The following is a 15161-nucleotide window of genomic DNA, read 5'->3' as shown; positions in this document are numbered from 1 at the left end:
GTGAGCTGGGTTCCTTGTGGTCCCTACATTTAAGGCAGCCTTATAACAATCACCTCTTCTTGCCACTGCATCAGGAGAAAGAGAGAGGTGATGTGCTGGAGTGGAGAAAGGAGGAGAGAGGCAAAAATCTGGACACCGAAGGACTCATCAAAGTTAAGAGTGACTTATTTGTGCAAAACCCAGCGGAAACGCTCATCACCTGCTAAGTGTTTACCCTGTGATGTCAAGGAAAGTGCACAAAAGCGAAAGGAAATCCTAGGCCAAAGTTCTAGGTGTGGAGAAGTTCTGAGCAAGGAGCCAGTCGACAGAAAGGAGGTAGCTGTCAGAACAAAATAGAACAATATTTCACAAAGGAGACTTGGGGAGGCAAGCAGTAAAATATCAGGGACAAAATTTAAATGGAACAGGGAAAATTTGATCTAACTCCCCTCTCCCCAAATCACAAACCAATTATAATTAAGAAAAGTAGGCACAAGACAAAAGAGCTGCTGAAGGCAAAGTCTCTCATTAAAATGCAAAGCCAGTTTTCTCAGGAAGCTCCTATTTCCTGCTCACTTTGTTTGCTTGGAAAACACAGTAGAGTGGTCCATCTGGGGTAATTAATTCTGGGGTAAAAATGTCAGAACCTAGGTAAACAAAGATCAACACCAAGATAACAAAATATGAAGGAACAGAAACTAAAAAAGAAACCAAAGGGATAAAATTCTGAACAAAATTCAGAGGATTCCAGGGATAAACATGTTTTTGAATGCATGGCCTGGGAGGGCCCTTGTTCTTTCATATTTAAAAATTTTCAAGTTCATTTTTGTAAAACTTTCATAAAACCAATGGGAAGAGCTTTTTTTTTTTTTTTTTTTTTTTTTTTTTTTTTTTTTTTTTTTTTTTTTTTTAAGCAGAAATCTTTTCCCTTTAAAATTCTACAACCCAAAGTCACCAGATCTAAAAAGGTGAAAGGAACTGGGCAGAGGTAACTGGTTCAATCTGATTCAACCAAACCTTGACACACCATGCTTTAATGGTCTGTTGAACTAATGCCCTGAAAGCATGCAAAATAATTTGGAAACAAGAGTGTAAGTTTGAGCTCGGGTGCTTACCCAAGATATTCCAATTCTTTGTCTCAAAAAACTACTAGAAATAGTCTCATAATATCAGGAGGAAATATTTTTCTTACCCGAAGCTGCAGAAAAGCAGATTGTATTCTACAACGTAAAGCCACAACCTAGTTATGAGAAAGTGGAAAATGGAGAATGGTCACAAGGCATCACTCTCTGAGTCTCCCATCTTCTCTCACCATCTCAGAAGTGAGGACCTGGGCCCTGGCAGTGTTCTAGGCGAGACAGAAAACACAAAATAATGAGGCAGCCATTTCTACCCTGTGAAGTAGTGCAATCATCTCTCATTTTATTTTTATTTTTTGGTTGTGCTGGGGATTGAACCCAGGGCCTGTGCATGCTAAGTAATCAATCTACCACTGATTTATACCCCTAGCCTCTTTTTGATTTTGATAAGAAAGCCAAATTTGGCCTGGTGCTGTGGTGCAGACCTGTAGCCCCAGAGACTCAGGAGGCTGAGGCAGGAGGATTTCAAGTTTAAGGACAGCCTGGGCAACTTAGTGAGATTGATACTGAAGCCAGAATTAGACAGGCAGTCAGTGTAGATAGGTAAATCGAGTCAGGTCAGATCAAGGAGGCCAATTTTGAGTGAGTCCAGCAAGTTGGAGACTGTCCCCTGAGGGATTGAAATGTTAATTCCTTCAGAGCCCTTCCTCCACCCTTACCAAGAACCTCCCCCTGCTCCAACCTGTGGCTAAGGTAACCTGTCTCAGGAATTGTCCCTCCCTACAGAGAGCTATAAGGTTGTTAATTGATGTGTCCTGGGCTGAACCATCCTGTCAGTTCCCCTTCAGCCCACCTTTTCACCATCCCCCAGAGCATCTCCTGGGAGAGAAAAGGGGAAGAGGGAAGGAGAACAAAGGAACCCTAGGAACATATAATAAAAGGCAGCACATCTTCACTTCTTGGGATACCAGGGTACCACCGGTGACAGTTCTGCTTCCTCACTTGTTGAAGTTTGAACATTAGAGAAGCACGCCGGGGCAAGCATATAAAGCAGGGTTTATTTAAAAGGGGGTAAACATAGACTTCTCCAGGGAGGGAGAAGGGGGCCATAGCTGGTATCTCCAACTTCCTGGACTCACTCAAAATGGCTTCCTTGATCTGACCTGACTCAATTTACCTACCTATAATGACTGCCCCGTCTAATTCTGACTTCAAGACCCCTATCCCAAAATAAAAAATAAAAAGGGCTGGGAATGTAGTTCAGTGACAGAGCACCCCTGGATTCAAATCCTAGTTTAAGGAAAAAAAAAAAAAAAAAGGAAAGCCAAGTTTGGGTAGAATAAGTACCTAGGCTAGCCAACAGTGTGAGTTTATTTCTGTCACCTCACACAAAACAAGTGTGACTGAAAAATACACCACCTAGACCTGATGCCACAATATAAAAGCTGCAAAGGTCCTTTGGACCATGTTATACCCCATTTTGGATGTCAGGATTAAGCCATTGTCCTGTGAGCAGTGGGAAGCCACTGAGGATTCTAGAGCAGGGATGGTGGTTACAAGCACTGATCTTGGACTTAAAAAAGACTTGGGATTGATTCTTGGGCTACTTATTAATTTTTCTAAGCTTCATTTCCTTCTCTATAAAAGACAGAGTTAAGTCCTTAAAATACCTCACCTATTTACACTCATTTCTTCAGATCCAACCCATTTTATAGGGTTGTGTGAATTAACCAAGAAAATGAGTTTAAAGCACCTGATACTGTAGATATAGCAGCGTTCAATAATGTTGACCGCTGGGGTCCTGCCCCAGCGGGATCCAGGGGGTCCTGAAAAGGATGAGTGGTGTTGGGTCCGCACAAGGAATGAGACAAGGAGTCATCTGTTGGAGCAATCTCCAGAGAGAGAGAGAGAGAGAGAGAGAGAGAGAGAGAGAGAGAGAGAGAGAGAGAGAGAGCGCTCTTGCTCTTAAACTGCTCTCTCTGGGTCTCTTTTTATTCTGCTTTTTCTCATCAATATGGGTACAGAATCATTAGTAAAATGTGTCATCAATTTACAATTTCCAGTTTTTCCCAGGATGTAACATTTCCTTGTTTAACAGATGCCAAACTACATAACCAGACTCTGTCTCCTAACCTATCATTAACCTTTAAATTTAAAGCACACCTGTACTTTGTTTCTAATCTAAGATCCCATCTAAAAGTCCCCTTATAATCATCTTATAATATATTCTAAAAGCATCTAAAAATGCCTACGTTGATTCTCATAAAATTGGTTAAGCTGCTTTCTCAGAGTTCCTTGTTCTTTAGTCAAAGTACAGCAGTTCTTAAATCTTAGTAATCTTTAACTAAAAGGCAGGCTCTGTATGTCAGTTCCCTTGCTGCTAACATTAACTATACTCATCATAAATCCCTGTGTAAAGTAAAAGAGGGTCTATTAGAAGGGAAGTATATTTTTCTTAGCCTTTTCTCCCCTGGATGACTACCATAAGCTATCCTTAATCAAATAGGTTACATAAGGTGAGCTTTGTGCAATAGGGATGATACCAATCTGCTTAGGCTTGAGAGACTGAAGATATGAATTTGGATTCTTAGTTGATACAATCAATTGTGGTGCCTAGAGTTCCTATAGCATTTCCCAGAATAATAGTTGATATTTTTCTGTTTTGTCCTCAATGTCCTGAGAGATAATGAAACAGCCTTTTAAATCAGGAATCACCTGTTATAGTCTTGGCCATTTAAAATTTAATTTGGTTTAGCAATAAGTTTACTCATGCCTTCTGTTAGGTTTATGAGTATAAAATAAAAAGTCCCAATTACATACAAAACCGCACTTGGTTTTCCACAAGTGCAGCCTTGCCAAACACTTTCATCCTCACTGTGACCTTGTCAAGACAGTGGGAGGGGGAACGCCTTCACCAGTTGACAATTATTATGAGCAGAGTTTCACTTCCAGAAGACTCATTAGGCAGGTTGTCTCCTAGTGAAGCAAGGCAACAAGGAACAAGGTCCTGGGGTCAGCCTTTAAATGCATTTACTGATCAAAATGGATTAGGAGTGAGAAAGGGCCTTTATGTTTAGCAGTTGGGAATGCACTGGTGACCTTTGAGAGAGTAATAAATATAGCATAATTTAGGATTTGTGCAGCTTTTCATAGCACTTTAACATAAGGGATAGGCTGACCTGCTAGAAAATTAATAGCGTAAGTGCACTTAAGGACAAGTATATCTCTTTCTAAACACTCCTTAACTCTGGGACTTGGGGAGACCTTGTGTAGTCCTCTTAGCGGCTGGAAAGAGGTGACTCAAACTTGAAGGGTGAGCAATCCTAATCAAGGACTCTGGGGCCAGCCGGAGGCTGAGCAGGTGGCTGTACATGTGAATAGGCAGAACTGGTGCAAGAGCACTGTTCCAGTGACAGAAGCCAGGAGGCAGGACTTGCCCATCAGGGACCCAGGTAGGACTTGCCCAGATTGGCTGCTGTCTTACCTCCAGCTCTTCTTGTTTGGAAGAGAGGATTTGCCCTACTTTGCTGGTCATCCCTAGTAGGCTGGATGATGTGAAAGCTCTTTCAATTGAAGGAGAAGTGACACCCCGCACCCCTGTTCTAAACACACTCCTTCTCTCATAAACTCCTCCACAGCTCTATGGACTTGGAGTGATTAGTTTTTTAGTACCAGGAATTGAACCCAGGGACACTTAACCACTGAGCCATATCCCCAGCCCTTTTTAAAATATTTTATTTAGAAACAAGGTCTCGCTAAATTGCTTAGGGCCTCCCTAAATTGCTGAGAATGGCTTTGAACTTGTGATCCTCTTGTCTCAGCTTCCTGAGCTGCTGGGATTATAGGTGGGCTCAGTGGCAACTGGATATTTGGCATGATTATTGTCATGCCCTTTTTATAGATGAGATTGGGCACTTGTTCAAGGTTATGTATGCAGAGCCAGAGCTTGAACTTTGTGGGAAAAAAAATTCTACTAAGTCTTCACTTAACTGTTCAAAAAATTCTTTACCACACTCATCATCTTTTTTTTTTTTTTTTCATATAAAATTGACTTCTATATGCTGCGCCCCTCCCCTGATTCAGGCAATGGCAAGGCCCTACTGAGGTGGATGGCGCAAGGCGTCCATCCTCTGGAGGAGCGCAGTATGTTTCTGGGAATGGGCAGGTTTGTTTTTGTATTCCTTTAATAAGTATAATTATGACTTCTCATATGACCATTAAGTATGAAGGAAAAAACATGACTTTCCCAATTAATGCAACTACTTCTAAAGCATAGATCTGTTTGCTCTAAATGCAATGATTCAGCTGTGGAGTGTAAATTGTTAATGTCTAATGAAAAACTCCCTGTATTCCTGTCAAGGAAGTTTTTGAGAAATTAAATTAAAATCTAGAGAGGAAGAATTAATGTTAAGAAGACAGATTAGTGCTTAGTACTGGGCAACTTGTTCTTGTTCCTGTGCACAATGGTTTGTGCTCTTACTCTTGTTTGATTAAAATTAATAACAAGTTAACCACTTGCCGTAGCCTTGGCACCGGTTCCAGTCAGTAAGTCAAGAAAGAATAGTCAAGGTATAGGCCAATAGTTTGGGACACTTCTAACTATTATTAAAAGTTAAGGGAGGGGAGGGGGGATAGTAGACAATAGGACGGACAGCAGAATACATCAGACACTAGAAAGGCAATATGTCAATCAATGGAAGGGTAACTGATGTGATACAGCAATTTGTATACGGGGTAAAAGCGGGAGTTCATAATCCACTTGAATCAAACCATGTAATATGATGTATTAAGAACTATGTAATGTTATGAACGACCAATAAAAAAAAATAAAAAATAAAAATAAAAAGGCTGCATTAACAAAGTAAAAAACAAAAAAAGTTAACTAAGCAGAAACAGCTCAAAGCAAAATTCGAACTGAAAGTAAAAATGCTTGCTTATGTCTAAGCCAAGAGACATTCTTCTTATCTAATTGTAACTAGGTAATATTTTGTTTCTTTGAATAATAATTTCTGTTTTGTAACCACAAAGTACTGTGAGTCTGCCAAAATGAAAAGTATATATGATTAACTTCACAAGTAAAGATTGGGATTCAGCACCTTTACTTTGGTGTCTGTGTTTCTCCACACGCCTGACTCCTCACTATCTCCTGAGACCCCCTGTTGGAGCTGGACTCCAACATCTATAGAATTCATGATAACAGAATTCCAGAGATGAGAATCTTAAAAATGCAAATCTTTAAAGCTAATAAAGAGGGCTGGGGATGTGGCTCAAGCGGTAGCGCGCTTGCCTGGCATGCACAGGGTGCTGGGTTCGATCCTCAGCACCACATTAAAAAAATGAAATAAAGATGTTAAAAAAAAAAAATAAATAAAGCTAATAAAGAGTCTCAGAAAGATAAGGCAATGTTCCCCTCTCCTGAAAGGAAGACACCATTCTGCATTAAAACTCTAGGCCAAATAGTCTGGTTGGACAGATACTAAAGATCTTTCTCAAGAATTATCAATCTGCTTCTTTTATGCAAAATGGACAATTGTCTGAATACCAATTTTGTAACTTGTACCAATTCATCCTGTTTCCTGTTAAAACAAAAAATTGTCCTGGCAAGTGTTATTTGATCAGAGGAATTTTTCTAATCTTCTAAGACTTTTTAAATTCTTGCCATGCCTTATAAAAATTACCTCTCAAAACCTGTCATTCTAGGGCTGGGGATGTGGCTCAAGCGGTAGTGCGCTCGCCTGGCATGGGTGCTGCCCGGGTTCAATTCTCAGCACCACATACAAACAAAGATGTTGTGTCCGCCAAGAAGTAGAAAATAAATATGAAAAAAAAAAAAAACCACCAAAAAAACACCTGTCATTCTGATTGGTTGCTGCAATGGGTTGAATGGTGTTGCTCCCAAAGATGTTGAAGTCCTAATCCCCCATTACCTGTGAAGGTGATCTGATTTGGAAAAGGATTTCTGTAGACGTTCAGGGTAAGGTGAGGTCATTAGAGAGGACCCTAATCCAACTGAAGTCATTATAAAAAGGGAACATTTGGACACAGAGACACTTGTATGGAGGGAAATGATGCATGTCTACTTAAGAAAGACCAAAAACAGACCATGTATCTCTGGGAATTTATTATAATAAGAATGACATTTCGCCAGGTGGTGGCACATGCCTGTAATCCCAGGAACATGGCCTGTAAAGCCAAGGAACATTGTGACTACTAGAAGCTAGGCAAAAGGCTAAAAACAGTGTCCTTCCCAGCTCTCAAGGAAACACTGCCTAGAAGAAATGCCCATTTTCTATTGGTTGCTGTTTCATTATGAATTTGTAGGTTCTCATTTAAAAACTAGGCACCTTGGTGCTGGGGATGTAACTTGGTGGTAGAGTTCTTGCCTCATATACACAAGGTCCTGGATTTGATCCCTAGCACTGAAAAAAAAAAAAAAAAAGAGGCACCTTCTGTCTGTTTTGGATATTGCAAACTTTTTTTTTTCCCCCAATCTGTCACTTATCTGTACTTTTTTTTTTTTTTTTTTTTTGGTACTGGGGATTGAAGTCAGGGGCACTCAACCACTGAGCCACATCCCAAGCCCTATTTTGTATTTTATTTAGAGGCAGGGTCTCACTGAGTTGCTTAGTGCCTTGCAGTTGCTGAGGCTGGCTTTGAACTTGTGATTCTTCTGTCTCAGTTTCCCAAGCTGCTGGGATTACAGGCTTGCGCCACTGTACCAAGTTTATCTTTACTTTTAAGATGCTATTATTTTTCATACAGATATTTTTATTTTTATGTAATCAAATATATTAATATTTCATGGTTTCTAAATTTTATACATTGTTTAGGAAGGTTTTCTCCATCCCAAAGCCACACAAATCTTTCACTTTAAAAAAAAATTATTTAAGGATCAAACTTTGTATTTTTTCCAGATGGATAGCTAACTGATTGGCACCATTAATTGAACACAACCCTTCCCACTGATGTGAAATGTCATTCTTTTTTTTTTTTTTTTTTTTTTTGGTACTCAAGGGGCACTCGGCCACTGAGCCAAATCCCCAGCCCTATTTTGTATTTTATTTAGAGACAGGGTCTCACTGAGTTGCTAAGCACCTCACCTTTGCTAAGGCTGGCTTTGAACTCGAGATCCTCCTGTCTCAGCCTCCCAAGCTGCTAGAATTACAGACCTGTGCCACCGCGCCTGGTGAAATGTCATTCTTATTATAATAAATTCCCAGAAATACATGGTCTGTTTTTGTTCTTTCTTAAGTAGAAATGCATATGCGCATATTGAGTGGCCCAGATGGCAGCCGACTAGAGAATGCATGCCTGTGATGCCTCCCTTCATTTGATGCCATGTACATAAGTGGGCCATATCTTCCAAGATTTTAAGAGCTGCCAGACACCCAGATTTTCATGTAAAATTTCCAGCTTTTAAAAGTTAGGATTTTGATGATGAAGAAGTTAACACTCTTCTGCTGCTGCCCAAGGTACAGCCTTCCTGTCTATCCAGGGTCCAAGCTGCTGCCCTGAGGTTAGTAGTTTGATTCTTGGAAAGATTACTGCATATTCATTCCTTTGTTCTATGGTTTAGTTATTTAGTGATACCATGAAAATATCATGAGTCTTGAAGTCAGATATGGTTCAAATGGCAGTTCTTCCCTCTGTGCATATATTATTCTGTGGATATGCATATGCACATATGTGCACATTTAAATGCTATAAATCACAGCTTCCTAAACTGTAAAAATGTGAATTGAAATTAGTTGATTAGATAATACTACAAATTATATAAAATAAATTACTGCAGAAATATTTAAAAACATTTCCAATTTTTAAAGTGCCGGCAATAAACTTTTTGAAATACAAAAATTATGACAGATAAAATATATAAACAGAGAGCTGCCCGTGGTACACCAGCTGGTGACCTCCCTCCAGAGGCTGAAATATGATAGTGCAGTGTCAGGCCAGACTGGGTCCAGGAGTCCACTTCCAACTCTTTCCACTGCCAACATGAAGAAGCCAAGAGACAGAGATGCAGCAGGCTTGGAAACCTCCTGGGGAAGAAAGCAGCTTTGAGGCTCATCGCATCTCTCACCCACGAGATGATGAGATGGTGCCACATTTGCTAAACAACCGGGAGGTAAAGGTGACCATGAGGGAAGGGATGGTAAAATTCTTCATCAAATTGGGCTTCCTAGACCTTGCTAGACTGAGTTGCAAAGAACTATGGATTGGAAGGAGAATGGAAAGTAAAATGCTGGCCAAGGATAGAGCAAGGCTTTGCACTTCAAAACAAGCTGGGTAGTAATAACCTCTCCTATCTAAAAATAATGCAGCTCCCGGAATACTCGCCAACAGTTTAACCTGAAAAGGAATGGCAATGAACATAGTTTTCCAAGTCTTGCATGGATGTTAGGATTCACTACTAGTAGTAGAAGTTTACTGTTTATGGAGAGTCCCTTCACATTATCTTGTCTCTCAAAGCAACCCTGTGAGGAAGGAAACATCAGAGTTGTTATTGTCCCCTACAGAAGAGGAAGTTGGCATTAGAGTCAATTGGAATCAGGTTTTTATTTTTTTATTATTATTATTATTATTTTTAATACTGGAGATTAAGCCCTGTGGCCCTCTACCACTGAGCTACATCTCCAGCCTTTTTTTTTTTTTTTTTTGGTGATTGAAACCAGGGGTGCTTGACCATTGAGCCATATCCCCAGCTCTTTTTTTTTTTTTTTTTAATTTGGAGACAAGGTTTCGCTAACTTGCTTAGGTCCTCCCTAAATTATTGAGGCTGGCTTTGAACTTGTAATCCTCCTGTCTCAGCTTCCCAAACTGCTGGGATTATAGGTGTGTACCACCGTGCCCAGCCAGAATCATTTTTAGATGGCTCTGGGTTATGAGGAAGGAGAACTGTATGAAGAATAAAGGACCCTTTCTCCTTTTCTGTGCACATCTCCACAGGATCAACTCATGGAACACCTCCCACTGTTTTTTCTAGGCCTTGAAAACATAGCAGTAACAGATCCTGGGCATCATCTTTCCCTTTGGCCAGGTCAGTCCTCTTTACTCAGAACTATGACCCAGACTAGACATGCCCTATTCCTTTCTAGTTGGAGCAGTGACCTCAAGCCAACTCTTTGTTTTGTTTCCCTATTGGTCACTTCCTGGAATTCACAGACCTGTGCCAGAAATACAACATGCTTTTAAACGCTTGAGGCATAAACAAGTGGTGTAGCAGGATCCAAATTCCAGCCATGCCTTAATTGTGACCTAGTTTTATGTTTCAGGCAGGCCACACCATTTCCAGTCCTTGCCATTCTGAGAGCAGGGATGGCACTTAGGATTTCTCTTGAAGCAGAAAATGGCACCCCACTGGTGAAGAGACCGGTCTTTAGGGCATTTTAGACCCACCTGTTTTTTGGGAGGGTAGGTACTGAGGATTGAACTCAGGTGCTTTACCACAGAGCTATTTTCTCAGCCTTTTTTGAGACAGTGTCTCATTAAGTTTCTGAGGCTGACCTTGAACTTGCAATCCTCCTGTCTTAGCCACCTGAATCATGGGGATGAAAGGCATGTGCCACTGCACCTGGTTCCTCTTTTATTTTCACTCCTTTTCCTTCATCTACTTCTAATGCCTCTATCTTTAGGAGTATCTGTCTGAGGGGCAGGAGGATATGCTAGATATATGTCAGGCAGTCCTACACCACCTCCCCCATGCTTAAGATCCCATTAGTTCTCAACTTGCAGACAAAGAGGTTCTTCTATTGACTGAAATAGAATTGTCTCCCCCCCAAAAAAACGTCTTCAGTTCAAAGCCCTGGCATCTGTGAATGCAAATTTACTTGGAAAAAGGGTCTCTGCAGAAGTAATTTAAGAGATGAGATCATCCTTGATTAGGGTGGCAATAAATCCAAAAACATGGATTTGGTGTCCAGTGGTATCCTTACAAGAGACAGAAAAGCAGAACAGACACAGTGACACAGGGGAGAAGACCAGGTGAAGATGGAAGCCGACTAGACTTATGCAGCTCACAAACCAAGGAACACCAAAGATGGCTGGTAGCCTCCAGAGAAAGAAGAAAGGCATGGAGTAGATTCTCTCTCCGAGCCTTCAGAAGGAACCAACCATCCCAAAACCTCGATTTCAGATTTCTGACCCCAGAACTGTGAGACAATAAATTTCTGTTTTTTTTTTTTTTTTTTTTTTTTTTTTTTTTTAAAGAGAGAGTGAGAGAGGAGAGAGGGGAGAGAGAGAATTTTTAATATTTATTTTATTTAGTTCTCGGCGGACACAACATCTTTGTTGGTATGTGGTGCTGAGGATCGAACCCGGGCCGCACGCATGCCAGGCGAGCGCGCTACCGCTTGAGCCACATCCCCAGCCCAATTTCTGTTGTTTCAAGCTACCAACTTTGTGGTCATTTATTACAGTCATTCTAGAGCAAATATACAGACTTGATTTGCTTTCTCCTTCCAAATAAGGACTACTGGGTGCAACTCAACCTAAATGCTGCCTTCATTTTGTCTTTCTGGGGTCTTTTGTAACAAACAGTTCTTAGGTGAAAATGTCATGCCCAGAGAGATATGTGCTGGTGTCCACCCCATCAGGTGTCTGTTTACCAGCAGAGGAGCCTGGAGGCCCTTTGTGAGGTACTGGGCTCTGTAGCTTCAGGAGTAGGTTCCATGTCCTCATCTGTATCCAATCTGTTTGCTCCCGTCTCGGCCCTTTCTTTCTGCCTGATCCACAGGCTGTTTTCTAACTTTTCTTCAGCAACTTCTAGCTATTCTTCTGTTTATAAAATGGCCACAGTTTCCTGGGGCAAGTTTGAGGACTATAGTCCAAATTTGGCTTTACAACCAAACATTGCCTCATATGGACTCTGTTGTAAGGAAACATCAAAGGTCTGATTCCTCAAGATTTGTAAGAAACGTAGGCCTTCTGCCCAGTAACATGAGTGGTTACTTTGCATCCAAAAATTTATCATGTTCTTCACATCATGCCTTGTTTGTTCCAGGGAGCCCTGGCCTTGGCCAGCAAGGTACTCTCCAGAGACAATCTTAAAGTCTGGCCATACCTCATTGAGCTCATTAACAGATTGGTTTGTGAACTCTATGTCACTGTCAGATTCTAACATGTTGAATGTACCAAGAATTATGAATATATCCAACAAACACTGACAACTTCATGGGTCTTTCTGGCTTTTAATGGCCGTAAAATAAGAAACTTTGTCAAGTGGTCCTGGTAATATAAAATAAACTTGAACTTGCCACAGCATTTGACTGCATGTCAAGTATTTCAACTTGACATCTGGAGTCCATGTCTTTAAAAGTCATGGGCTTAGGTGCAAGGCCTCTGTGGGCACTGGATTCTTCTGATGGCACTGTTTACAGAGACATATAAGACAATGACTTATTTGGGGACATTCCCATATTTTCCTTGCAGCTCCTTGAGCATGTGTATTTGCCCACCATGCCCAATACTGAGATGTGTACAATGAAGAATATCAAACAACTCTTCTTTATGTACATAACACCATATTCGATCTCGCTCCCCATGAGTAACCTCTATCAATTTCTCTGTGCCCTGTACAGAGATGCCCCATCATATTTTGTGGCATGGCAATAATCACGTGATGACCTCTTCCCCTTTATCTTAGCTTCTTTGACTTCCTTTGTTGTTTAAAAGTATTTTTCTTCGGAAAATACCTTGCTGTTGTAACTTTTGCTTTCTATTAACTTTGTTACACTTGCAGGAAAATTTTCTCTCATGTGACTTATCTCCATTTCTATTTCACTTTCATTTGAAATTCCAAGTGGATCATTTCTAGCTCTCTGTGGCATTAAGAAGAACTGAAAGAAGGATCCTAAAAAAAGGATTAAGAAAATGGAACAAATTTAAATTCACCGATACTCCAACTGAAGGACTTAACCCCTGAAATTCTTCATCTGATTTTTGAAGACTATTATATGGAAGAAAGATAACAGAATAATAGGATAAAGCAATCAGAGTGCCAGTGAGGAGCTTTCAAAACCAGAGCATGCCAACAGAATTTGAAATCTGTAAGGTAACAAATATGTAGCGATTTTAGACAATAGGCAAACATTATGGAAACCATTAGCTTATACAGTGAGACCTAATAAATAGGTCTTGTTAATTAAATAGAAGTAGAAATCCCTAAGGTAGTAGGTAAATATCTTATCCTCAGTACCTTTTTTGTTGTTGTTTCGTACCAGAGATTAAACCCAGGGGCACTTCACCACTTAACTGAATCTCTAGGACTAAATTGCTGGTTTCAAAATTGTGATCCTCCAGTCTCATTCTCCCATGTCATTGAAATTATAAGCCCGTAAACACCCTCAGTGTCTTTTAAAATAATGTAAATGGGCAATGGTACCAGAAGATACAACAAAATAATAGCAAACTCTTAAATAGAAGTTAGCAGAGAGAGGGCTTTTTAGCTTTTCTACAATCAACACAATCAATTTCCTATGGCTGAAGAGTCTGTCCTCCTTTAAGGGGAACCAAGAAGAAATCAGTGGGGATATTTTTAAATGATGGTTTTCCCCTAATGATTGTACATAGGATTGATAAATGAAGATTCTGGGTCCTCACCCTGTGGAACCATGTTCTCATAACTATCTAGCATTATGTCTCAGAAGCAGTCCTTCCAAGAGCCTTCCAAATATGTGGAATCTTTGCTTAGACTCTCAAATGTTAGAGTTTCCTAAAACAGTACTGGCTGCTGTCACAGGGACCATTCTGACCTTGGAGGTTGGGCTAAGGAATAGCTTCAGCAGGATTGGGAAGAGATGGCGGAGAGCGCCAGGAATAAAGGTATCCTAGTACGATGACTCTGAATGAATCATGTGAATATTATATAGAAGAGATTAGGAGAAAGTCTCAGGATCCAACAAAATGAGTCTAGCTTTGTTGGTGAGGAAAAGGGGTTTGCCTTTCTGGGAGGTCAGTACATCTGACCTGTTTTAACAATTCTTAAAATGAAACCCCTTTTTCCAGAATGAAGGACAGGTCCACGTGTAATTGAGCACTCCAAGGGAGATAGACACTTTCAGGTGCAGGCTTAATGGCTCTAAACAAAGGTAGCAAGATCTGTTTCCAGAAATGAAGATAATTCCATACAAAGAGCCATGTCAGATTGCTATGCTAAAAAGAAATACCCCAAATGAAGTTGACGTGCCACTAAGAGCAGAGAATTCCTCAGGAAAAGAACTTGATATTCAGGCATCTAAATCAAGATTTCTTAGTTAGAACAACCCTAAGGTACAGGATGGGGATGGGGTCAGAGGAAAAGTTCATATACTGGTAAGGGGAATCCAACAAGCTTAAGAAAACAAGATCCTTGGGGGGTGGCGGAAGCCTGGCAGTCGCAGAGGTAGCTGTGTGTGCGGAGTGGCGCTCCCTAGAGTGACCCATTAAGAAAAACAACCATGGAGAACAATGAAAACCCAGTGGATTCAAAATCCATTAAAAATTTTGAACCAAAGATCATACATGGAAGCAAATCAATGGACTCTGGAATATCCTTGGGCAATTATTACAAAATGGATTATCCTGAAATGGGTTTATGTTTGATAATTAATAATAAGAACTTTCATAAAAGCACTGGAATGGCCTCTCGATCTGGTACAGATGTAGATGCAGCAAACATCAGAGAAACATTCATGAACTTGAAATATGAAGTCAGGAATAAAAATGACCTTACACATGAAGAAATTGTGGCGTTAATGCACGATGTTTCTAAAGAAGATCATAGCAAAAGGAGCACCTTTATTTGTGTAATTCTAAGCCAAGGTGATGAAGGAATAATATTTGGAACAAATGGACCTGTTGGCCTGAAAAAATTAACGAGTTTCTTCAGAGGAGATTATTGTAGAAGTCTAACTGGAAAACACAAACTTTTCATTATTCAGGCCTGCCAGGGTACAGAACTAGACTGTGGCATTGAGACAGACAGTGGCATTGATGATGACAGGGCATGCCACAAAATACCAGTAGAGGCTGACTTCTTATATGCATATTCTACAGCACCAGGTTACTATTCCTGGCGAAATTCTAAGGATGGATCCTGGTTCATCCAGTTACTGTGTGCTATGCTGA

The 15161-nt window shown here is 40.5% G+C and overlaps 1 protein-coding gene across 1 annotated transcript; it reads left to right on the top strand.

Moving 5' to 3' along the window:
- The first annotated feature begins 14473 nt into the window (after nucleotides 1-14473).
- On the top strand, nucleotides 14474-15161 carry LOC144248967 (caspase-3-like). The gene is made up of 2 exons (XM_077801147.1): nucleotides 14474-14974; nucleotides 15096-15161. The coding sequence occupies exons 1-2, from the start codon at nucleotides 14492-14494 to the stop codon at nucleotides 15159-15161; spliced, it is 549 nt and encodes a 182-aa protein (XP_077657273.1). The 5' UTR covers nucleotides 14474-14491.

Source organism: Urocitellus parryii, chromosome 7 (genome assembly GCF_045843805.1).
Source record: "Urocitellus parryii isolate mUroPar1 chromosome 7, mUroPar1.hap1, whole genome shotgun sequence".
Classification (NCBI taxonomy): domain Eukaryota; kingdom Metazoa; phylum Chordata; class Mammalia; order Rodentia; family Sciuridae; genus Urocitellus; species Urocitellus parryii.
The sequence above is the reverse complement of the archived record's forward strand: the minus strand, read 5'-3'. Positions and strand labels throughout refer to the sequence as shown.